This window comes from Eupeodes corollae, chromosome 1 (genome assembly GCF_945859685.1).
Source record: "Eupeodes corollae chromosome 1, idEupCoro1.1, whole genome shotgun sequence".
NCBI lineage: Eukaryota > Metazoa > Arthropoda > Insecta > Diptera > Syrphidae > Eupeodes > Eupeodes corollae.
In genome coordinates this window covers 133,645,150-133,672,517 of record NC_079147.1, presented here as the reverse complement: position 1 = coordinate 133,672,517, position 27,368 = coordinate 133,645,150, and the positions used below count along the sequence as shown (strand labels likewise).

General features: G+C 30.4%; 1 protein-coding gene across 1 annotated transcript in view; it reads left to right on the top strand.

The window, feature by feature from the left end:
• The first annotated feature begins 17,734 nt into the window (after positions 1 to 17,734).
• Positions 17,735 to 27,368, top strand: part of LOC129939363 (esterase B1-like) — a 29,212-nt gene continuing 19,578 nt past the window's right edge. The window contains exon 1 of the mRNA XM_056047348.1: positions 17,735 to 18,231. Coding sequence (XP_055903323.1) covers positions 18,185 to 18,231 — 47 coding nt within the window. The 5' untranslated portion in view covers positions 17,735 to 18,184. The remainder of the gene's footprint in view (positions 18,232 to 27,368) is intronic.

The following is a 27,368-nucleotide window of genomic DNA, read 5'->3' as shown; positions in this document are numbered from 1 at the left end:
ATAACAACTGCGGTAGTCAATACGACAACTGCGGTAGTCAATATGACAACTGCGACAGTCAATATGACAACTGCGGTAGTCAATATGACAACTGCGATAGTCAATATGACAACTGCGGTAGTCAATATGACAACTGCGGTAGTCAATACGACAACTGCGATTGTCAATATGACAACTGCGGTAGTCAATATGACAACTGCGGTAGTCAATACGACAACTGCGATTGTCAATATGACAACTGCGGTAGTCAATAGGACAACTGCGGTAGTCAGTATGACAACTGCGATAGTCAATATGACAACTGCGGTAGTCAATATGACAACTGCGGTAGTCAATACGACAACTGCGATAGTCAATATAACAACTGCGGTAGTCAATACGACAACTGCGATAGTCAATATGACAACTGCGATAGTCAATATGGCAACTGGGGTAGTCAATATGACAACTGCGGTAGTCAATATGACAACTCCGGTAGTCAGTATGTCAACCATAGTTGTCATATTGACTACCGCAGTTGTCATAATGACTACCGTAGTTTTCATATTGACTACCGCAGTTGTGGCCTCAATCCGTTTGCTTACAATCTGTAAAATCTTGAAAATTTAAATTTCATTAAAAACAAAATTTGATTTTTTGTGTAAATACATTTATTTTAATAGATTATTTGGTATATTTTTATTATATTAATACTTATATACTAAATACAACTTATACAGTGATGGACAAAACTAAAACAGCTTAATTTGTTATTTTTATTTTGTGTGTGTTATTTCTTGTGTTGCAATTATGATTCTTGTTTACTTGTTTTTCTAACTTAATGTGCTAAGTTTACATATTTTGTTTAAATCATTTTATTTTGAATGTAGTTAAGAAATAAAAAATTTTCAAAAAAGTAAACCCAAGAAATAATACACCACAAATAAAAACAACAGAGTAACTTACTTCTGTTTATAATTAAATAAAATTATATACTTAACGTAGGTTGCATTGTTGACAGTTCTGGATTCATGTTTCTATAAAGTTTAAGTTGAACAAAAAAAATATTTGAAACAGACGTCCACAGCTTTTATGACATTGGTTGTCTTGATTTGGGGCCATATAACGAAATGAAGTATTAATTTGTTCCCTTAATGTAAAATGTAAGTATTAGAGGTTGAATAGTTTCACCTCTGGATTTCCGGAATGCTATGTTGTCCTCTAATACTTTGCATCGTCTCTGCTTCAAAGATGAATGCCATCAGTCACTCCTCCGGTGTCAGATTTTCTTGAAACTGCTGCTATTGAAAATAATTAGAAGTGAATACTTTTAATTATCTTTAGCACGAAATCACCTAAAAGGAATAAAAATAAAAAAGGATACCGTTAGAAATGCACAGTTTGACATTTATGTATTTATTAATTTTCATATAGAGAATTTATAAATTAAGTTGACACATCAATTTCTACTATTGTTTATACAATACAAATACAATACAAAAATACATAATTAAGATATAGGTTAAGATTTAGTTTAATTTGTATTTCAATCATTATAAAAAAAAGGAACATAATTATAAATGTACGTACCTTCTACAAAATTAGTATCTCCCAAGTCTTCAATGTTTCTGTAATCTTTTAGTCCTTAATGTTTTCCTTCATGAAGTTTTTTGATGTATTCCAATGATTTCGCCACAAGGAAGGTATTGAAATGCTGGTTGCATAGAACGTTATAAAGTCTTTATCAATCTAATAACGAAATAAGAAAAAACATACATATAAATGTGGTTATAAGATTGTAATCAATTTGTGCTCAGTTAAGAACTGTTTTAGACAAACTTCATATTATCTTCGAAATAAAAAAAACTGACCTGTTAACAATTTTAGTTAGTTTTTAGCTTCATTTTAGTAGTCAAAAAGCTTCTCATAATGTGTAGAAAAAACAAACTGAAAAAATATGAAAGTTTTTTTATATTTTTGATTTTCAAAAACTATTCATTTGAAACTAAAATCAAATGAAAATAAAGACGCAAGATTTTTTTTTTTTTAAATTTTGGACTCGTTTAGTAAATTTTTAAATATTTAACGAATTACTAACTAGTATATTGTTAAACCCTTAAAATAAGATTGTTTAAAATGTTGCGCCAATCTTTTCAACATAAATTGTATGTTATTTGATTGAAAACAGAAACTTGTAACAACTTAAACGTCTATTTTTATGTAACGTACCAGTCTGTATCTTGGGTTTTTTATAATAGGGCTCTTTTTCAAATATTTCGCTTTGTTCGATGAAGTTAATTGGCTACATGCCTCCCACAAGCTGTTGAATTATTCGACCGATAAATTGTCATACTTCAAGCTATTGAATCAAGTTTCGGTATCTGTATCTGCATCTAAAATTGTAAGTTTAATTTGTTAATAAAATGTGTTTTTAGTACTGAATCATTAAATCATAAGTATTTTGTATTATAACAGTTTTTAATCAAAAATGAAACCTATTTTTAATTTTCAAGCATTTGTTTGTACTTACGTAATTATTTCTTAGTTTTCTGTTTAATAACCTTGTTGTTGTTGAAAGCAATCATTTCCTTTGTAAAACTCCATTAAATGCTTTCCTTTGTTTTTTCCTTGAGAATTGATGTGGAAATGCTAAGAGTTGACGACATTGAGGAAGAATGTGTTTGGTCTAAGTGCATAATATGAACCTGAAAATGAAACAAATAATGGAGCACCAAAATCTTTGCGCCATTGTTAAATATAACGTTCAACATCGATTTGGTCGCTTATCATGGCATTCTTTAATACTGCTTGGATATCATACCACTTTTTAATTTTCTGAACTTCTACGTCGATGCCTGCATCTCAAAATAAATAAAATAAATTACATTTATATAAAAAACGAAGATGTTTTTAAATTAAAAATAGTCAACAGGATGATCGCGGTAGTCAATATGACAACCGGGGTTTTCAATTTAATGCACATACATTTCAATATCTATTTAAAGATCCAGTAACGACACAAGTTAAAACAAATATTTTTCGTAAAATTTAGAAGTTACGAAATTTGAAAATATTTAATATTAGCAGAGACATTTTTTTACTACTTGATGCCAAAGCTCAAGAAAAAATAATGATATTTTAAAAAAAAAAGTGAAAACTCAATAGAAAATTTTAAAGTTGTCATATTGACTACCGAGTTATCACATTAACTATCGCAATAGTCAATAGGATGACATCCAGTAGTCAATATGAAAACCGCGATGGAAAATGTGATGCACGTTGTCTTTAATTTTTTTTTGGCAAATTAGCATTTCTTTAAAGTATTGATACCTCATATAATGTTTTAATTATATGATTTGATTTATCATACAATTCTCTCAATAGATTTCTTACGTATGTATTTCAAAATGCACCAATGATACTATTGAACAATATTAGTCGGTTTAATATTTTGAATTTAATGACTTTGAAAAATATTGAAAGAGGACGCCGTAACTTTATATATCAAAATATTTTTCTTATTAATAAAATGTTTTACCTTGTAATTTTTTTCAATTGAAGTTTTTGGGTGTTTTTAATAATGCACTAACGAAACTAGATAAAACTTATAATTTCCAGTTATTTGGAATTCAAGAACTTTAAAAATTATTTTATTTTAGGAAAGAAATTCTTTTGCGACCAGACGCCAAAGCAAAAGAAAGAATAATGATTTTGGGAAAAAACTGAATAGAAAATTCAGTATAAAGTTGTCACATTAACTACCGAGTTGTCACATTGACTACCGAGTTGTCACATTGACTACCAAGTTGTCATATTGACTATCGCAATAGTCAATAGGATGACATTCAGTAGTCAATATGACAACTTTAGTTTTAACATAACTGTAAATGTTGATTTACCGTTTTAGTCTGGAAATTAAGGGAGTTTGAATTTTGCACACTGAAAAAAATTAATTTTAAATATAGCTTTATTCTGAAAAAAAAGTTATGTGTTTAATAAATATAATGCTTTTTACATACATACCTTGTTATAACTTTCTAAACATTACGCTGATATATGTACATACACTCAAAACACTTTAAATTCGAGGTTGATTACAAAAAAAACTTTCGCGACCGTACAGAAAAATTATTGAAAAACTTACTTCCATTACGAGTACACTGAACGCAATCTAAATATTTTCAGATTTGTATTTGATTTTGCCATAAAGGTGTCTGGCACAGAACACCTTGAGGGGTTTGGATTTTGTCAACAGGGAAAACGGACACAATAATACTATAATTTACCATTTTAAATTATTTTATTATTTTTGGCATATACATTTGAAAAAGTTATAAATATTAATTCTCGAATATTTTATTCAAGTTTTTAAGCTTTTTTCTCTGGACTTGTATTAAAAAAGTGCAAAAGTCAACTATGACAAATTTGCAAAAATTATACAGAAAGCTCAGAAAATACAATACAAACAGGCAGCAGAAACTAAAACCTGTTAAAACCTGTACGTTTACAGCACCATACAAATATTATTATTAAAGAAAAAGTTATTACATTCTATAAAGGTATTCGTATTTCAAACTGTTGATTTCTAAAACCGATAAAATTGAAGCGCCGTCAATATGTTTAAAAATTATTTGAAAAAGTCAAGTATATGCACTTTTTAAACACTGGAGAATCTCAGCACAGGAAAACCATGAGAATTTAAATACCATTGCTACACTTTCACTAAACGTTATTATTTGTCAAAATCTAGCGTTTATTGATAAGACAACCATTAAGTATTTACTTTGGTTGCCTAATTATTTGTTATTAACTTAGCATAGGAAGTTATTGTAATTGGTCAGTTTTTTGATAAAAATAAAAAACATGAAACAAATATTTTACGAAAAAAATGTATTTATTTTAAAAACTATGTTTTTCAACATTCAATCAAACTTTAGAAAAACTTTAATAGACGGTTTTAAGAAAAAATTAAAACATAAAATAATTACTAAAAGTTGATTTTCAACTCAAATATCTTTCCAAAAATTTAAGATATTGGCTTGAAACAATTCATTCATCTTATAGAAGATATTATTTTCGACATTTAGTTAAATTCATAAAAATTAAAATTGGTAAGCAGATATATTCGATTCACGATATCTTGTAAATATATTGATTTTATTTTGTGCTAAAATTTTGAATTTGGAAATGAAACTATTTCATCGTATTCAAAATATTGTTCCTGGTTTTAAGTAATTTTTTTCGAAAAGCTAAACTGAGAACTTTTTTAACAAAACACGAAAACATGCTAAAAACAAAAAAAATGTTTTCGACTCAAGTGTTAGGAGAACAAATAAAGATATAGACTTCAAATTATTTGTCTCACTTAAAATAAAATAAATTGACAATTAGATTTAAGGATTTCAATTAGACAACCATGGTAGTGAATATGACAACTGCGGTAGTCAATAGGACAATTGCGGTAGTCAATGTAACAATTCTCGATAGTCAATTTTGGTAGTCAATATGACAACCACGGTAGTCAATATGACAACTGCGGTAGTCAATAGGACAATTGCGGTAGTCAATGTGACAACTGTGGTAGTCAATAAGACAACTGCGGTAGTCAATATAACAATTCTCGGTAGTCAATTTTCAGCCTATAACCGCGATAGTCAACAGAACAATTTTCGGTTGTCAATTTTGAGATCTGAAGTTTTTGTACAATTTGGTAGTCAATATGACAACTGCGGTAGTCAATATGACAACTGCGGTAGTCAATGTGACAACTGCGGTAGTCAATATGAAAACTGCGGTAGTCAATAGGACAACTGCGGTAGTCAATATAACAATTCTCGATAGTCAATTTTGGTAGTCAATATGACAACCTCGCTAGTAAATATGACAACTGCGGTAGTCAATAGGACAATTGCGGTACTCAATATGACAACTGCAGGAGTCAATAAGACAACTGCGGTAGTCAATATAACAATTCTCAATAGTCAATTTTGGTAGTCAATATGACAACTACGGTAGTCAATATGACAACTGCGGTAGTCAATGTGACAACTGCAGTAGTCAATATGACAAATGCGGTAGTCAATAGGACAACTGCGGTAGTCAATATAACAATTCTCGATAGTCAATTTTGGTAGTCAATATGACAACTACGGTAGTCAATATGACAACTGCGGTAGTCAATGTGACAACTGCAGTAGTCAATATGACAATTGCGGTAGTCAATAGGACAACTGCGGTAGTCAATATAACAATTCTCGATAGTCAATTTTGGTAGTCAATATAACAACCTCGGTAGTCAATATGACAACTGCGGTAGTCAATAGGACAATTGCGGTAGTCAATATGACAACTGCGGGAGTCAATAAGACAACTGCGGTAGTCAATATAACAATTCTCGATAGTCAATTTTGGTAGTCAATATGACAACTACGGTAGTCAATATGACAACTGCGGTAGTCAATGTGACAACTGCAGTAGTCAATATGACAATTGCGGTAGTCAATAGGACAACTGCGGTAGTCAATAGGACAATTGCGGTAGTCAATATAACAATTCTCGATAGTCAATTTTGGTAGTCAATATGAAAACCTCGGTAGTCAATATGACAACTGCGGTAGTCAATAGGACAATTGCGGTAGTCAATATGACAACTGTGGGAGTCAATAAGACAACTGCGGTAGTCAATATAACAATTCTCTATAGTCAATTTTGATAGTCAATATGACAACTACGGTAGTCAATATGACAACTGCGGTAGTCAATGTGACAACTGCAGTAGTCAATATGACAAATGCGGTAGTCAATAGGACAACTGCGGTAGTCAATATAACAATTCTCGATAGTCAATTTTGGTAGTCAATATGACAACTACGGTAGTCAATATGACAACTGCTGTAGTCAATATGACAACTGCGGTAGTCAATGTGACAACTGCGGTAGTCAATATGAAAACTGCGGTAGTCAATATGACAACTGCGGTAGTCAATGTGACAACTGCGGTAGTCAATATGAAAACTGCGGTAGTCAATAGGACAACTGCGGTAGTCAATATAACAATTCTCGATAGTCAATTTTGGTAGTCAATATGACAACCTCGCTAGTAAATATGACAACTGCGGTAGTCAATAGGACAATTGCGGTACTCAATATGACAACTGCGGGAGTCAATAAGACAACTGCGGTAGTCAATATAACAATTCTCAATAGTCAATTTTGGTAGTCAATATGACAACTACGGTAGTCAATATGACAACTGCGGTAGTCAATGTGACAACTGCAGTAGTCAATATGACAAATGCGGTAGTCAATAGGACAACTGCGGTAGTCAATATAACAATTCTCGATAGTCAATTTTGGTAGTCAATATGACAACTACGGTAGTCAATATGACAACTGCGGTAGTCAATGTGACAACTGCAGTAGTCAATATGACAATTGCGGTAGTCAATAGGACAACTGCGGTAGTCAATATAACAATTCTCGATAGTCAATTTTGGTAGTCAATATAACAACCTCGGTAGTCAATATGACAACTGCGGTAGTCAATAGGACAATTGCGGTAGTCAATATGACAACTGCGGGAGTCAATAAGACAACTGCGGTAGTCAATATAACAATTCTCGATAGTCAATTTTGGTAGTCAATATGACAACTACGGTAGTCAATATGACAACTGCGGTAGTCAATGTGACAACTGCAGTAGTCAATATGACAATTGCGGTAGTCAATAGGACAACTGCGGTAGTCAATATAACAATTCTCGATAGTCAATTTTGGTAGTCAATATGACAACTACGGTAGTCAATATGACAACTGCGGTAGTCAATGTGACAACTGCAGTAGTCAATATGACAATTGCGGTAGTCAATAGGACAACTGCGGTAGTCAATATAACAATTCTCGATAGTCAATTTTGGTAGTCAATATAACAACCTCGGTAGTCAATATGACAACTGCGGTAGTCAATAGGACAATTGCGGTAGTCAATATGACAACTGCGGGAGTCAATAAGACAACTGCGGTAGTCAATATAACAATTCTCGATAGTCAATTTTGGTAGACAACTACGGTAGTCAATATGACAACTGCGGTAGTCAATGTGACAACTGCAGTAGTCAATATGACAATTGCGGTAGTCAATAGGACAACTGCGGTAGTCAATATAACAATTCTCGATGGTCAATTTTGGTAGTCAATATGAAAACCTCGGTAGTCAATATGACAACTGCGGTAGTCAATAGGACAATTGCGGTAGTCAATATGACAACTGTGGGAGTCAATAAGACAACTGCGGTAGTCAATATAACAATTCTCTATAGTCAATTTTGATAGTCAATATGACAACTACGGTAGTCAATATGACAACTGCGGTAGTCAATGTGACAACTGCAGTAGTCAATATGACAAATGCGGTAGTCAATAGGACAACTGCGGTAGTCAATATAACAATTCTCGATAGTCAATTTTGGTAGTCAATATGACAACTACGGTAGTCAATATGACAACTGCTGTAGTCAATGTGACAACTGCAGTAGTCAATATGACAATTGCGGTAATCAATAGGACAACTGCGGTAGTCAATATAACAATTCTCGATAGTCAATTTTGGTAGTCAATATAACAACCTCGGTAGTCAATATGACAACTGCGGTAGTCAATAGGACAATTGCGGTAGTCAATATGACAACTGCGGGAGTCAATAAGACAACTGCGGTAGTCAATATAACAATTCTCGATAGTCAATTTTGGTAGACAACTACGGTAGTCAATATGACAACTGCGGTAGTCAATGTGACAACTGCAGTAGTCAATATGACAATTGCGGTAGTCAATAGGACAACTGCGGTAGTCAATATAACAATTCTCGATAGTCAATTTTGGTAGTCAATATGACAACTACGGTAGTCAATATGACAACTGCGGTAGTCAATGTGACAACTGCAGTAGTCAATATGACAATTGCGGTAGTCAATAGGACAACTGCGGTAGTCAATATAACAATTCTCGATAGTCAATTTTGGTAGTCAATATAACAACCTCGGTAGTCAATATGACAACTGCGGTAGTCAATAGGACAATTGCGGTAGTCAATATGACAACTGCGGGAGTCAATAAGACAACTGCGGTAGTCAATATAACAATTCTCGATAGTCAATTTTGGTAGACAACTACGGTAGTCAATATGACAACTGCGGTAGTCAATGTGACAACTGCAGTAGTCAATATGACAATTGCGGTAGTCAATAGGACAACTGCGGTAGTCAATATAACAATTCTCGATAGTCAATTTTGGTAGTCAATATGACAACCTCGGTAGTCAATATGACAACTGCGGTAGTCAATAGGAAAATTGCGGTAGTCAATATGACAACTGCGGGAGTCAATAAGACAACTGCGGTAGTCAATATAACAATTCTCGATAGTCAATTTTGGGTAGTCAATATGACAACCAAATTGTCGTATTGACTACTGAAGTTGTTCTATTGACTGCCGCAGTTGTCATATTGACTACCCAAAATTGACAATCGAAAATTGTTCTATTGACTATCCAGTAGTCAATTTTTAAAAATAAGGTTGTCATATTGACTATTTTGGTAGTCAATGCGACAATTTGGCCAAATTTCAGGTTGACTATCGACGATTGTTAATATGACAACTTTTTTTTTTTCTGTGTGTTAACAAACATAACAATCAAATTTCAAATCAGTGTTTAGAGATTACAAAATGGATCATTTTGTACAATCACAGTCAGTGGTTACTTAAGTATTTGAAAAGTGCGTTATGAAATGAAAAAAATATTCATAAAACAAAATAACACCAATTTTAAAAGACAAATCTACTTAAAACAGCCTTAACCCAGCCTTTTTGAGTTCCCTTAAAGAAAAATCAAATATACAATCTGTCCAGAAATTACACCAGCCTTTTGATTACAAATTTTAAACAACAGAAAACTAAAACATCATTTCACGTAGAAAAATAATTTTTATTTTCATCGACAAAAAATAATTTATTATATAAAAACTTCTTTCTTGAAAAATTTGTAAAAATTTTGTAGCCGATGTTAGAAAAAGTTTTCGAAATGCTCATTAAATCTTTACTATTATCATAAAGAATCGTGTTTAAAAAAAATAAGAAAAAATACCAATACAAACCAATACAATAACATTACCTATGGTATAAATGTCTGGAATGTTAGTTTTTTTTTTCATCAAATAAATTTTAAACTTTTACTGATTTTTTCTTTATTAAAAAAAGGTTCTTCGAAAACTATCAACGACATTGGAAAATTTCAACACCAAAATGATGAGTAAAATTTTTTCCAGTGGGAATAACCGTTACTTTTTTGCAATGTTATCGCGATATATTTTTATTTTAAAAGAGCTCTTGGAATTTAAAATTTACTTTTTTTAGGAATGAAGACCGCCGAAAACAACGTTCGTTTAACGTGACACTTTAAAAGAAAGAATTCTCTAGCTTTATCAATTTAGAGAATATCTTACTACAAATCGGTATTTATTAAGGACTGAAATCGGCCTTAAAATTCATTATTTTAAATTACTTGGCTAATCCCAATCACATGATGCAAATTTTCTAATTTGTGTTTTTTTTATCGCCAAATCAATACTATTTTCGAAATGGGCACATTTTCATTTTTTTCCGAATGGCGTACGTTATTCAGTGTGCAGATAGATGTTATTTGAAGAATAAAGGTCAATATAAAGCCTTAAGCCAACACAATATATTACCATAAAAAAAACTTATACCCGTTTTCGAGGTGAGCTTAACTTTATCCACCTTTGTAATTTCTGTTAAGGTATCTTTTCTTATTCTTATGTAGATGCGTCTCTGAGAGGGGACAATTTCTGGCAACCTACGTTTCATGGAGAATAGAACAGGAACTGAATCAGTATTTAACTGAATCGGTTTCCTCGATTTCAATAGCAAACAATTACCTGAGTGTATGAAATTGTCTTTAAATAAGTTTCGATAGTATGCAGTAAATAATGAAAGAGGTTTATCTGCATAAGCAAGGTCTTTCGGGTAGCACCACACAAAAAGTCCAGCAGTGTCAAATCGCATGATCTTGGTGGCAAGTTGATATCGCCCCTACGAAAAATTACGCGGCCAGAAAATGTTTCATGCAATAAAACCATATTCTCTCGAGTTGTGTGGCATGTGGAATCATGTTCTTGAAACAGCATTTTCTCCCAGTCCAAGTATTAATTAATAGCAGGCAAAAAAAATGCTGTTATTATATGACTATAACGCTCCGAAATTGACGATGACAGACGTTACATCGTCGTTTTCGAAGAAGTAAGGTCCAATCACCCCTACGGACCAAAAAGCGCACCAAACAGTGGCATTTTGAGGATGTAATGGCCTCTCTTCAATTACTTGAGGATTCTCAGAACCAAGCACCCATAAGAACTGCAGTCAGTAAGACAGTCCTTATTCCTGAGAGGGACGAGAATTCGATACATTTGGGTCTTTATCAACGCTTTCACTTACAGCACCGATATTTTCAGTGGTACGATCGAAATGATGAGGTACAGGCCTTACAATATCTGTAACCCATGCAGCAGAACTACCATTTTTGTAATAGGATTAAACAATTTTTATGTGTTGTGCGATAGTTAAGCGATCCATTTTCAAATTCAAGCCTTACACTTTTGAAATCGCCAAATAGATAACCCGTTACTTATGTAGATATGCCTCTCAAAGGTGGAAATTTTGCCAATCATTCAGTCTCGATATCAGATCTCACGTTCTACGTTTTCGTGGAGAACAGAATCTGAATTGAATTACAATATTCCTCAATCAGATCGAAATCGGATTTCTCGAAAGTAAACAATTTAGCTGAGAGTGTAAAATTGTGTTTTAATTAGTTTTGAAAGTATGCAGTACAAAATGAAATGAAATGGGTTTGTATTTTTTTTTTTTTGATTTTTCTAAAATTTTTACCAATTATTACCAATAATGGCGCAACATTTTTAAAAATTCTCGTTTAAACAATTTAACCAACTAGTTAAAGCAGTTTTTTATTTAGAAACTAGCGAACCCGACAGACTTCGTCCTGTCATAAAGATTTGTAAAGTAGCAGTTTTGGTTCCTACGTATTTTATAGTCATGGCTTAACATTCTCCTGAACAGAACCGTCACTCTGGTGATAGGGCGTTGTGAATAAAAAATAATTAAATGAAACATATATAATGATTTAAAAGTAAGTAATCGCTTTATTATTCATCAAGTGAATCATAATTATTAACAGAAATCAGTTTTATTATCATTATAGTACTTTGTGATATACGATGTCTTTTAGTTGATTACTTGGCGCATAGACAAACAAATCTGATGGTTTTCCAACACGTGCAACAGGCAGCATACAATTGACCATGTGAGAAACATGGGTTTTCTAGGTCAATACCACAAACACTTAATGATTGTCCCTGGGACTTGTTTATGGTCATAGCAAAAGCAAGCTGCACTGGAAACTGTAGTCGTTTAAACTCAAATGGCACATCACTCGGAATCATTGGGATGCGCGGTATAAGAGCATCTTCTCCTTTATACTTTCCTTTGAAACCAACCGTGTACCGTTGCAAAGACGCTTTTGGTTGATAACTCGCAACTATTGATCCAGCCTTTAATTGAAGATTGTGAGGTGGCAATCCTAGCAAATCCAGCGAGTTTAAAAATTCCGGTGGATAATTGACTACATAATTTCGGTTAGTAGGCGAATCAACTGATTTATGTATTCGGTTCGCCTGTAATTTGTTCTTGAATTTTGAAATTCAATTTATTTAGATCAATGTTTTTTGCAGCCAATATAGCTCGTTCGTGCAACCAATCATGGTTTCTGTACATTTAAGAAACATCAAAAAAACACCTTCTGAATAAGTCCATCTTTTGATTGCGTTAACTGACAAAAACTTTTAGGAAAGTTAATACAGCCAGTCAACATGTATATAAGAAATTTGACATTACCAATGTCAATGAGTTTTTTAGAGAATATGTTCCAGGCACGCAAACATTTTTTTTTTTCACCAAACACTATAAAATAAAATAAATAAGCAATGGGGTACAAATTTATGGATTGTCAGTGTTCAAACAATATTTTATCTTAAAAATTATATATTTAGTTGTAACTAATATATATCAATAAATATATTAACTTAGGTGATAGATTACCAACAATATTTTTCATATGATGAAATAGGTTGAGTACAAAATTTTTTTTTGTTAACAAGATTTTTAGTTGAAAACCAATTTTCACCGATTTAAGTATCATTTGCGTGCTATTTTTTGTAAATTTTAATTTTTTATGAAAAAACAGTACGCTGGATTCTTATGAAAAATGAACTGAATGTCGAAATCAATATTTTCTGTGAGATAAAATAAAGTTGAAGCCAATATTTTTAAGTGTTAAAAAGGTATTTGAGTCGAAAATTAATGTTTTACAACATTTAGTAATGGAATTTTTAAGTTTTTATTTTTTGTTAAAAAAATATCAATTCAATTTTTATCAAAATTTTTGCAGAATATTCAAAACAATATTTCTTTTAAGATAAAACTAGTTTGAGCCTAATATTTTAAATTTTCGAAAAAATATTTGAGTCGAAAATCTATTTATACCAACTTTTATTAATTTGTTTAGAATTTTATTTTTTGTAAGAAAAACTGTCGGTTAAATTTTTCTTCCAATTTTACTGATTCTTAGCAACAATATATTTAAAAGACAAAATCGGTATAAGGCCAATGTCTCAAAGTTTTGAAAAGATATTTTAACCGAAAATCAATTTTTACATACATTTAAAATTTTTTTAATAAAGTGTTATGGAGATAAAAATCAAATGGGGTGGCGCGACAGTCCGTTGTGAACCATGGCCTAGTGACTTACAACTCTCAACCATTCCTGTGTGCGAGTACTGTTGTCAGGAATGGAAGGGACCTACAATTTAAGGCCGAATCCGAACTGCTAGTTTTAAGAAAGCACTTTTTCATGACAAGAATTACTCTTGAAGAATTTGTCAATTCCTCGCAAGAGGCAGTACCCGCGAAAATTAATTTTTTTTTAAATTAAGGTGGCACAGGCAGGGATTGAACCCTAGACCCCTTGCATGACAGTCCAACGCACTAACCATCATGCCACGGGTACTACGTTATGGAGATAAAATCATTTTTTATTCGTAAAATTTTCGAGGTGACAAATATTTGTCAATTTTTTTTATTTATTTATAAAAAAAACCGTTAATTGGATTTTATATTTGTTAAGTATCGAATTACAATACATCAATACATAATATAAAATTTAATTCAATTCTGTAGCATTATTGGTTAGGGTTAACATAAATGTTCACCCTTTTTTTAAATTGTTATGGTAAAAACAAAAAAACAAAAAATAAGAGTTATTTCTGCGTCTTTTTGTATTATTATCTGTATAACAAAATTTATTTGAAGTCGATATCCATACTGGTTACTGAGCTATCGACGACGAAAAAACTTAGCGAACGTACGCACGCACGCACAGGGACAGACATATCTCTAAAAAGCTTTTATTTCGACTCTAGAGACTTTGAAACGTCGAGAAATGTCAAAATTTTCAATTTGACAAATCGGACCCATTACAGTAACTTCCTATGGAACGTTAATAAACTAGTCAAAATCCTATGAATGTTCAAAAAATATATCTATCTCGTATCTTTGAGGAAAGTACGAAAGTTGTAAATAAAATACCTATCAGTTTATGTCAGAAATCTTTGTTAAGTATATTCTTATCTCATTTGCAATCATGTTCGATTACATCGGGACTATGTGCCAAGCCTACTTGTTCTTGTATATGTTATTAAAATAAAATAAACAACTATCGACAAATCAGACCCGTTACAATAACTTACTATTGGAAGTTAAAAATCCTCCTCCTAACATATTTTTTAATCTTAAGCTCTAATATTATTTTAACAATATTTGATGATACAATGGCATTATCTCATTTTTGGTTGACAAAAAACTTAAATTCAAAATTCGATATCTCAAAACCATCATTTTTTAACGAAAATTTATTGCTTAACGTACACTAATACCCACTAGAAACTGCATACCAAAAATATTTTTAAGAAGAACTGACAAATTTTATACATATACAGAAAAATTAATTTAAAAAAAGCTTTAAAGATTTTCGAAAAAAAATATTACCTAATAAATATTAAAATTGAAACAAAGATCAATATAATTTGGTACTTTTTCGTAGGAAAAAAGACCGAATTTTTTTTTAAGATTCTCTGTTTTGTCAAACAAAATTCTAGCATAACATAGGTATTAATGGAATTTTTTATGTGAAATAAAATTGTTTTTACTTCATTAATCTAATCGGCAAATTTAAAGACTAAAAAACAATAGAAGAAATCAAGTTTCAATAATTTCGTTAACAACTGTTAAATCTATTCTGATAAAAATCTCATATTTAAGTTTATTAATTCAAACACTTTGTTTGGCCAGAATCAACACAAAGTACCTAAATCTTTGTGCTTTCTCGTTTCCATATCATTGTCTTTTCAAAATAAGCTTTAAATGTCTAACCAAAACGACCGACGACCGCGACGGCGACCCTCCCTAACAAATAATTCAGAAATAAAAAATCAAAACAAAAACAACAATTATTAAATGCACACTATTCGGTGGTCTACGTCAAGGTCACATTAGTCAGTGTATGGGTTTATAATTTTTTCGCTGAACTCTTGAATCTTCTAAAGAGGGGTTTCAATACCGCTTCCATCATCACAATGATGTTGCTCTGCTTAGTGCTTGGCTTTTGGCTTCTTCCCGATATGTAGAACTTATTCATCACAATATTTCGTGAATCATGAACATGTAGAACACAAAAGCTTTCACATCTAGTAGGTATAACGAAAATAAAAAAAAAACTGGGATCGGATCGAAATTTTGTTTATTGTAATTTAAAGAAACGTTTTATTTTTTCTTTATTTCTTAAATATCATTGATCTCCTAACGCACACACCTATTGAAAATAAATTTAAGTTTTCGTTATTTTAAGTAATAAATGAAAAATTGAGTAACATGCGATGTGGGTAATTTTAAATTTTACTTATCTTAAAGTGTTGTACCTTTTGTACCTCAGAAAATGTCTGTAATTCAAAATTGTGTATTTAAATTCTATTCTCTTTCTCTTGATACTTTTAGGCCACTAGACAGGTTTACAAATGTCAACAGTTTTAGTGCATAGTTTTACACACACCAAAAGCATGGTGGTACAAAATTGTATACATAGTTTTGACTTTTTTTTAATGGTAGCTTTAATTCTTTTACAAAATCTTACACAGAAATTGAGATTAATAATCTGAGAATTTATTTGATAAATATTTAACAATTTACTTAGGAGCTTAACAATTTTAAACCATTCTTTTCGTTCTGCTAACTAGTAAATTTAATTGTATTAGAAATCGAACATCCAAACATGTCCAAAAAGTAATAGTTCGTGAAAATAAACAAAGCAAATAAACTTAAACAGACCTATTAATGGGAGTTCCAAACTGTTGACTGGAACATTCTTTCAATGCTCTTATAAGAATAACTATGCAGATGTCATATGAATTTAGCAAATAGCTAAAAGTTAACATAGCCGTTCCATGATTTTAGCTTAGCAAATTGTTAAGTAAGATGTTAAAATCGTTTAAAATTAGGTGAATCACGTTTAAGGCCCTCATAATAAGAGCGAAGTGAGCTTATAAATTTCTGAATTGGACAACTTTGTATTTTGAGTATAGCTTAAATTGAATTCGCAAAAAATGTCAAAACATTATCGATCTTGGATATCGATTAATTATCATTTGTATATTATTATAACTAAAAAAGAAAATACAAAATCATGTTTTCAAGGACAAATACAAATCAATTTGCTAGGCTGCTGCAATTGATGGAAACGAACTACGATATGGCATAGGAGTATTCGGTTCATCCAAAAGGAACCAAAAAGGTTATTGGCAGAGTTTTGCAGAAGATATGAACACTCTTGAACCGTTGCGTAAAGGAAAAAAATAGCATAAGGTTTGTTGATAAATTTTTGTAGTTTCCATTAAAGAAGATTTTATTAGCCAATAGGTTTGGTTGGACTACAAGCTAAAACTTAAACAAAAAATTGCTTAACATTGAAAAAATACCACAGGTGTCTTTGTCTCCTTTGGAGTAGTCTGAGCCAGGCAATTAATCCACAAGACAATGCTTAATATATTTGTTGAGACGAAAATAGAAAATAAACCTGGGTATATAAAATATTAATGTTATTCTAAAAATTTATAAATATTGATCACCAACAAATGTTCTGGGAGTTCTAAGGGATTAGAAATATCCCGAATACCCCTTCTTAGTCTGCCATCATTATCAATTCTACCCTGTTTCTGTTATAATTGTTATCTTCAAAAAGAAAACAAAAAATGTATGTTGTTTAACATTATTACTGTTTTTTTAATAAATAAATCAGAGGATAAAAACACAATCTAAAAAATATAATACGATTGGAGTTATTATTCAGTTTAATCTAAAAGAGCTCCCGATTACCATACACATTTTGGATAACATTTTTTAACATCTACTCCTATAAATTTAATATTAAAGTCCGAACCCTACCAAGCAAAAGCATTTCTATTCTACCAAAGCACACAGGTTTAATGAGGGTAGGTATAGGTACATAGATACAATCAAGGCAAAGCAAGGCAAGGCAAAGCAAAGGCATGTACACAATTTTCCTCGAATTCTGGCGGTAGCCGGATAATTTTATTTTATTAGAACATCGGAAGAAAAAAGCTCATTTTGCAACAGTAGGTATGCGAACATTTGGTATTCATCAGTTGTGTTGTCGTCTGTCGAGTTAAGCGCGCGTGTAAATAAGAACTCTCATATAATAAAAGCAGATAGATAAAAATTCATCTGGGTGTCTATTTTTTTTTTATTTAATTTAAATTAAAAAATTGTGCAGAATTGAACGATTGTGTGAGTGCGTGTTAAACAAGATTTTAAAAAGAAAATATTTTGTGCATTCGACACACATATTACATACCTGACAAAAAATAAAATTGTGATTGAAAAACAAAAGTGAAAAAACCTAAACCAATATTGTTGAAGATTTTCGGAATATCCTTTCATCAGAACATAACATCTTCATACAAAATCAACACCTGGCCCACCGAAAAACATGACTTCAAATCTTCCGGCATTTGATCAGCTTAAGCTAGGTCTTAAGTAAGTATACCTATATTAACTGAACTCTATAATCTTTTGTTATTAATAAAAACAAATCAAGAAAACACTGTTAAAAGAATTCTTAAATATTTTGTACCCATATTTTGCAATTCATTCAGATTTCTGCGCATTAGTTACCTAGGTACCTATGAACTATACGACAAACAGATGAAAAAGGAGCTCTCTACAATAACAGAGAAGATTCCTAGCTCCTCTTACTTTCTCACTCTACCTACCTACTTACACTTCTCGCTCACTTTGTTTATTTGAAAACGGATGTGTTAAAATAAAATTCGATTTTAATACCTAGAACCTAGGTACACAAAATTTTATAGTGAGTGGGTTTTATTTTATTCGTATTTTATTTTCCTTTTTGGATGACTTCCAATTTTGTATCTTTTGAAAATCTATAAAAAGTCCCCGCAATTGATGAGAAACATATTTTTGCATGTAGCTCTAGGTATGTATTTTGGGTAAATATGTAACGAAATTTTAAGTTTTTGGAGCTCAAAGTCCAATAAATAGTGGATGGCACATCCCTATCTTTGCTATTATTCTTTCATATTTGTAGTTTAAATATTTATAATTATAATCAATTTGATTTGTGTAATAAGATTCTATAATAAGGGCTCTTCACAAAAACTGTATGATGATCAGCTGTGGATTTCGATTTTTGCATCCTTCTCCTTGGAGACTCAATGTTTTGGTATGCATTTTAATAGGTACATAGAATGTTGATGATGTTGTGCTGCAGCTATTTCTGTCAGCTGTTTTCACATAAGATATACGAGCTTTTTTGCAATCTGTGTATCTATTGCATAGAAGACCATGAATGAATGATGTAGACAAGTACCTATTGCGCTTTAGGTATGTACCTGCTTGGTAATGCTTAAAGCTTTTCTGGTTTTCAAAAGGTAGAAAAAACATGGGGCTTTAAGATGCATTTATAATGTATTGCACGGAAACATAAATACTTATAATTTCTAAACTAAATTATGAATTTCCTCCTACAAATATCTGCGTATCGAATTAACTTTTATAAATCCGTTTTTTGAAAAGGTTAACAGGTATTGGTTTGTGATTTAGATAAGCCTCCTTATCTATCCATTTAGGGCACAACTATAATAATTAGGAACCTACCTGCTACATATTAATTACCTCAACATTATCAAAGGAAATTTCTGACGAGGCATTGCTTTAAAAAGAAAACAGAACATTTATTGAAACTATTTGAAGGTGATGTCATCTGAATCTAGTAAATGATCTGTCGTGTTAATCCGATAAATTGTTATCGTTTTAATCATGGTTATCTCATTTATAAATGTATCTCTTATTGAGGGTATAAAATTTTATGTCAATCGAAATGCATAAGCTGGTATGACAGCGAAGCATGTGATGTCTACACAAATACAATCATGGTGATGACAAAACAAACTTTATTACAAGGTACTTAGGCCAAGTTTTTCAATGCTAAATTAACTCCGAGTTAAGCCCAGAGCTAGTTAATCCTGAATTCAGATTTAACTCATGAACATGTTTTTCAGAGGGGGATAAATGTCAACCTCATAAGCGGTATTATAAACTTCCCATAGGAAATTATTGTAATGAGCCTATTTGTCAATTTGTCAATTTCAAAATTTGACTTTTTTCGACGTTTCAAGGTTATGGTTAACAGTAAATATTTTACGAACCAATGACGCTAGAGACTTGAATTAAATTTTATTTAATATACTGTAACGTGATACCAGACGAATTTATTTTTTGAAAAAAATCCAATTAACTGTTGCTTTTATAAATCCAAAAAACTGAAAAAAAAATTGTCACCTCGAAAATTTTACGAATACAAAATGATTTTATTTCCAAAACAATTTTTTGCAACGAAATATAAAGTTTTTAACATCTGGTAAAATTTTGAGAAAATTCGAATTGATAGTTTTTTTTATAAAAAATAAAAACCTAAAAAACACATTACTCAAAGTTGGTAAAAATTGAATTTCGACTCAAATATTTTTTTCAAAAATTTGAGATTATGGCTTCCAATTAAATTAAACTTATAAGAAATTTCATTTCCAACATTCGGAACAATTTTGAGAAAATTGGAATTGACACTTTTTTTACCAAAAATATAAACCTAAACAAAAAAATGAATAAAAGTTGGTAAAAATTGATTTTCGACTCACATATCTCTTCAAAACTTTGAGATATTGGCTTTAATCTACTTTCATCAATAAATTAAAAAAGATTGTTGTCAACATTCAGTTAAATTTTGAGAACAATCGAACTGACAATTTTCTTCCCAAAATAAAACCTAACAAAAAAAACAATACTGAAACTTGGTAAACATTTACTTTCGATTCAAATAGCTTTTCAAAATTAAAAATGTTGTCTTCAAACTTTTTTATTTCACAGAAAATATTGTTTTCGATATTCAGTAGTTTTTTTTTTAATCCAATAGTTAGACCGTTTTTTTCATACAAAAATAAAATCTATAAAAAATAGAACGCAGATTTCCTAAAAATTGATGATCGGTTCTTGATATCTGTTAAATTAATTTCATTCATCCAATTTGTAAAAATTTAAGAAATGCTACTTAAATTGGTAAAAATTACTAAAAATCTATTTGACAATATTAGATTTTCAAACAAAATTTTTCGTTTTTTTGAAAAATATTGTTGGTAATTTTAAATTTAATTCAATTGACAATTTTTTAACCCAACACGAAAACATACAAACTTTTAAGAAAGACAAATGGACAGATGGTATGGGAAGTTATCAAAGTTAATGTTATCACAAGCATCGAGTATTGAAGAATCGGATGGTCTTGATTGACTATAAATTTAAATTGATTTCATTTGATTCAAACTTAATTAATACACTGCGCTTCAATTGAAAACGCACAAAACATTTTTGAAAACACTTGTTACATTTTTTTCCAAATATTGATGGGTGTTGTGCCTTATCCCTTATGATGTTGAAAAAAGAATCAGGAAAGTATTATCCAAAAAAACTACTAGATTTTCTTTTGCCCAATTGCAAAGCTTTTATTTATGCCCAGAATCACAAAAATCAAACGCACACCTTAAAATTGTTTGTCTTCTAGTTGCTGTTTTTACAATTCTATTTAATCTATCCCTTACGTTTTAACAGAACTAATCTTTAGTTTTAAAGTAAGAAAAAAGTCATCAAGACTTCAGCCAATTTTATCATCTGCTGCACATCCAGCTAGGTAGGTAATGGTGTCTAATCAAGTCGATTTTAGTTTTTGAAACACTGCTAAGGTAAGTTGTCCTACCCATTGGTCTAAAACCTTTTATCAGAAGTTGAATTTAACTTAAAACACTAAAATAAACTATCCAGCACTTCAAAACGCTTATAAACAACGATTAAATTGTCCTAAAGGTGTAACATAAACCCTCAATATTTGGGAAAAATGTAAAAAGCATTTTCGAAAATGTTTGTGCGTATTCAGTTGAAGCGGAGTGTACACAAAAATGTGTATTGAACTCGTCATGCTTTCTAATGACAGATATGAAAAAGCTTTTAGAAATATAAAAAGAACTTTCATACTTCAAGATCAGTTTTTTGATTCCATCTAGTTGAACCATAAGAACAAATTTGTGGTACATATGCATTCATTTTATATTTTCTTAAACTTATTTAAACAGCTGAAGTCTTAGCTAAACAACATGTCAACATTTTTTATCGCAAAATAAACTTCATTATCTTTAAACCAATTTTATTTTCTTCCTTGATTGTGTAAAATTACTTTGAAAAAAACCGAAGTTAAAAAAAAAATTTCACATTTGTCATCAAATTACTCACTTAAATTAATATCTACCCTCGTATTACCTACATACCTAACTTCAATTATTGCTATTTAATTTTTTTTAGTAATTAGTCATACATTAAAACTTAACTTCACCTTTCGGGTACAATTATAACCCGTGAAGATAACTTTTTTCTGATTAATTTGATAATTGCATTTAGAGGTAGTAGAAATTAAAATTCCCACATTTTTTCATGGTTGCTTGCTTCAAATCAAAACAATTTATCAATTCTATTATATCAGCTAACAAAAGTGTAGCCTATACCATAAGCATTTCATTATTCACTTAATTTTAAAGTAGGTGTAAACAAATTCATCAATTAAGCATACTTAGAAATATGAATTTGTTATAAAACGTGGTATCTTCTTGTATATACCATCTTATCATTAGAACCAATCATTTAATGGGAAAGCCTTTGAAGTACAAGTAAGACAATTATTATTTTTAAAAGATAAGAGTGAAAAGCATTCATGGTAATATTTGAAATTTTGAATGCAAAAATAACAATCGAGCCGGCTTCACACACTCAATCACTCATATCAATGCTATGTATAAAATATGTGTTAAATTTGAAGAAAACAAGAATCGAAAGAATCTAAAATTACACTTTTCCAACGGGTTTTGAGGGCCTTAACTCAAATCCGACTCCAAAATTATTGTGTCACGCCAGATCTTTTAAATTTTAAAAATTTGAAAAAAAATATATAAATTGTTTCAACAGACAAAGGCAAAGCGATTTGAAAGTAAGTTTTGTTCTCGTAAACAATATGTTGTCTAAACAATTCTATTATGAAAAGTTTTTTAAATATATTAAGAAATACCTATAATTATGATTTTAAAAACAAATAGTTAATAACAGAACTAAAAATTAAGTCAAAAACGTACTTTCAAACTCAACTTTTTCTCTAAATTTTACATAGATAATAAGTACTTATAACCAATGATATTTTCAGAAACTAAATTATATACTAAAAGGCTTTAAATAATAACTGAAAAAGAAAATTTGTACTTTTCAAAATCATCATTTAAATTTTAGCTTAGGTTGTTTTTTGCATTTCTAAATTGGCATAATTTAACAACATTAAGTGATAGAAAAACAAAATTTAAAGGCGAGATTCGAATCGAGTACATCTTAATCTTTTGAAAAAGTTTGTGCAACAAAAAAAACGTAATTTTGTGGACCAGTAAAGTTGGTAGAACTGTTAAATTACTTAGAACAATAAGAATCAAAAGAATTTAAAAGAATATTGCGTTTTCTCAGGATATTTTATTTTAGTTTTTGTTGGCTCTTTTGCTAGTTTGCATTATTGCGATTTTAAGAAAACGTCTTTAACTGAACGATAACTTTTGATTTTTGGTTGTCATAAGTAAACAAAGCTCCGAGCACATTCCAAGTTTCATTGACTTAACTGTTATAAATAAAAAAACATTAGGCATTCTATAAAAAGGAGCCATTTTCATTTAAAAGAAGTAAAATTTAAAATAAATTTCAGAGTCATAATATGTTTATATTCCAATATAAGTTTTCTGGTAAAACCATACTTCAACCTACCGTTATTCGCTTTCTGTTTAAATGCATGGGCACAAAAAGCAAAAAGGGGGAGATTTTGGCGAACTGGATACTCAGGGTCAGGGTTAATGGCTACGATCCAAATCATTAGGCCCAATGTATTCGATTATTTAAATTGACACTGAATAAAAAGTTTTCTTCTTCAATGAAGCATAGATCTAGCCATCTAGCCATTTGAATTATTAACAAAGGTAGGAAACTCACATTTAGTCTCGTTTAGATATATCATATATTTTTTTGAAAATTAGTTACATGCAATTTCAATAGTATTCGAATGTAAAGTTAACTCCATTGAAGGTTCTGCAATTCTTACAGTATGATTCTGATCTGATTCTAATAGAAGTTTAAATAAATTCCGTACCGTAAAATGCAATTTTGTGTGACCGATACTATCTTTGGAAAATTCGTTGAGCTTACATTAAATTTTAATTGGATTTGTCCTGTAGTTTCACCAATGGGCTTTTCGAGTATTTTTAATTCTGAACCAATTTTTCTCTGCCATAACTAATAACATTTACGTTAATCATCAAATATCAGCTGACGATTTCAAAATAACATGAATAATTAATATTTATTTCTTTATATTATTACATTTCTGATATATTTATTTATATTTGTTTAAACAACAATACAAAAACGACGAGACATGCAAATCGCTTTCATTTTTTTTTCAAACAAGTTTTGTATAATTTTGTTTTTGTTTCTTCCTAAAATTCTTAATGTTTTATACATAAATTTGTGACAAACCCATCTAGTCTTTGTTTTTTTTTTGACTAAGCTTGAGACCAGCATAATGTATTTTGTTCATAGAGCATAATTTACATAATTTGAAAACAGTCATGAATACAAATCTACAAAGTGTATTGTACGGGTGACAAATAGATTATCACTAATAAAGCTCTATAGACTTAATAAAAACTATTGTATTAGTGTAAACGAAAAAGTCTATACATGTAGAGTATATTTAAGTCTAGTTTATTTTAAATTTGAAAACACTGTTGTTTTCAAAAAGAGTAAGCAGTTAATATCTTATCCAGAGAGTATTTCCATAGGTACAGATACCTAATATTAAGTATCTACATATATTTAGATGGTCTAGTTACCAACCATGTTCTATGGGGACATTGGCATCCCCTCTTTTTAGTCGACATTTAGGGTGTGCGATCACAATCGGGTAAGCGATCTGCTTGTAAATTGTTTTCGGTGAAATCTTCTATTTTTTCTAAGACTTTTTTTTGTACTTTTATCATTATGACTATTAGGGTTTACTTACAAAGTTATTGGCATATGCTTGCTCCTGCGTTTCATTAGAATCCTTCATGATTTTGAAGATATGTCATACAAATTAATATTAAACACTTAAAAAAATGTACAGTTAAATTAATTCTTTTCATTTTGCCCAAAATATTGTTTTTCCAGATATCTGCTTTTAAAATTCTCTTTTTCTAAACTCAGCAAAAAAAAATGAAATACGTTTTGTAAGTGTAGTACAATTTATTAGAAAACCTCTTAAATTCTAGTGGTTAAAAATATCCACGCAAAAAAACCGCTTTGTCAATTTTGTTTTCAAAATGAAACTAATGATTATATATTTTAGCTGTTTGATTTTACTTTCGATTATTAATTTCCCATAGGAAGTTATTGTAATAGGTCCGGTTTGTCAAATTCGAAATGTTGACATGTTTGGACGTTTCAATACCTATAGAATCTAAATAGATGATTTTTAGAGAGATGTATGTGTGTGAAGCTTTTTTCGCCATCCATATCTCAAGGAGCAGTAAAGACATGACTTCAAAAACAATTGATATTCAGATGATAACACAGAAAAACAGACTTGAATTACATTTTATATTATATAACGTGGTGTGGGGTGTGACCAAGACAATATAATTTAAAAAACTATTAATGTATTTTTTTATAAATTAAATAAAATAAAAAAAAATAGTCACCTCAAATATTTTACGGACAAAAAATGATTACATCTCCAAAATAATTCAATGCAACGAAAAGTTACGTTTTTGACATCTGGTTAGATTTTGTGGAAAATCGAATTGAAAAATAAAACATTACTAAAAGTTGATAACAAATCAATTTCGAATGAAATACTAGCAAAAAACAAAACTTAAAGATATGGCTTCAAACTAATTTCATATTATAAAGAATATTGTTTTCAACATTCAGTAAAATTTGTATAAAAATCCAATATTTAGTTTTTTTTTATATAAATTAAAATCAACAAAACATATTATGCAAAATTGAAATCTCGTGAATAAATTCAAAATGATTTCAATCAAACAAATCCATAATCTGTATTTGTCTGTACAAGAAATAAGAACTTTCAAAAAATGTTACTAAAATCAGTAAAAATTGGTTTTCGACGAAAAATCTCGTTCACAAAAATAGATTTTGAAATCAAACTATTTTATCATATGCAAAAATTTGTTGATTTTTAGTAATTTTTTTAGAAAAAATCAACTAACAACTTTTTTCCCAAAACACGAAAACTTATAAAAACAACAAAAATACTGATAAGAAAAGGTTTTCGACTCAATTATTTAGAGAAAATAAACAAAATATTGACTTCAAATTACTTATCTCACATAAAAAAATATTGTTATGAAAATTTTGTTACGGTTGTTCTCATTCAAAAATTCAAAGATTAAGCTTTTAGCTAAGGGTATTTTGCTTCAACTGAAAAAAAAAACCGGTTACAATTTTGTTTGCTAAGATATTTGTGCATTAAATGAACAAAAAATAACACTGATATTGTACCATAAAAATAACATTTTGACGCTTTAAATATTGAAAAAATTCATCAAAATCAAATCAGCTTGTTTCGTGCATCACAACTACAAAAAATACTTATATAAATTGTTTTTATTTGTTAACAACACAACAGTAATGTCATCAAAATACAGGGTTATCCATTTTGCGGTTTCAAAAGTAAATAAAACACATATACAAATATTTTTTTAATGGTTTTGCTTTTTTATTACCTCACGCTCAGCCATAAGTCGACGAATGGTATTTTGTAAGTGCTCAAGAGTTATTGAAATTGACTATTGAGTCCAGTTTGCATGATCTTGGTGAACAGTTGATTTCGCCAAGACGAGAAATTACGCAGCAAGGAAATGTCTTTTGCAATAAAGCCATATTCGCTCGAGTTGAGTGACATGTGGCACACTCTTGTTGGAGCCACATGTTCCCCAAGTGATATTCTTCAAAAGCATTATCGGTCCAGTCGATTACAGTGTATCTATCATCGTTTTCGAAGAAATAAGCTCCAGTCACACCTCCGGAACAAAGATCGACATTTCTTTACGTTTAAGGTCCCTAGAGTCGAAGTAAAAGATTTTTAGAAAGATGTCTGTGCGAGCGTTTGTACGTTCGTTCGTTCGCGACGTTTTTTTCGTTATCTATAGCTCAAGAACCAGAAGAGATATACACTTCAAATAAAATTTGTTTTACAGATAATAATACAGAAAGATGTAGAAAGGGCTCTCAAGAGAATTGCGTTTTTTACCATAGCAGTTTAAAAAAAGGTGATCATTTTTGTTAACACTAAATGTCTCACGAACCAATAACGCTAGAGGCTTGAATTAAATTTTATATTTTATATTGTAACGTGATACCAAACATACTCGTACATGTTTTTGGAAAAAATTCCAATTGACGGTTTTTTATAAATCAAAAAAAAAACTGGAAAATAATGTGTCACCTCGAAAATTTTACGAATACGA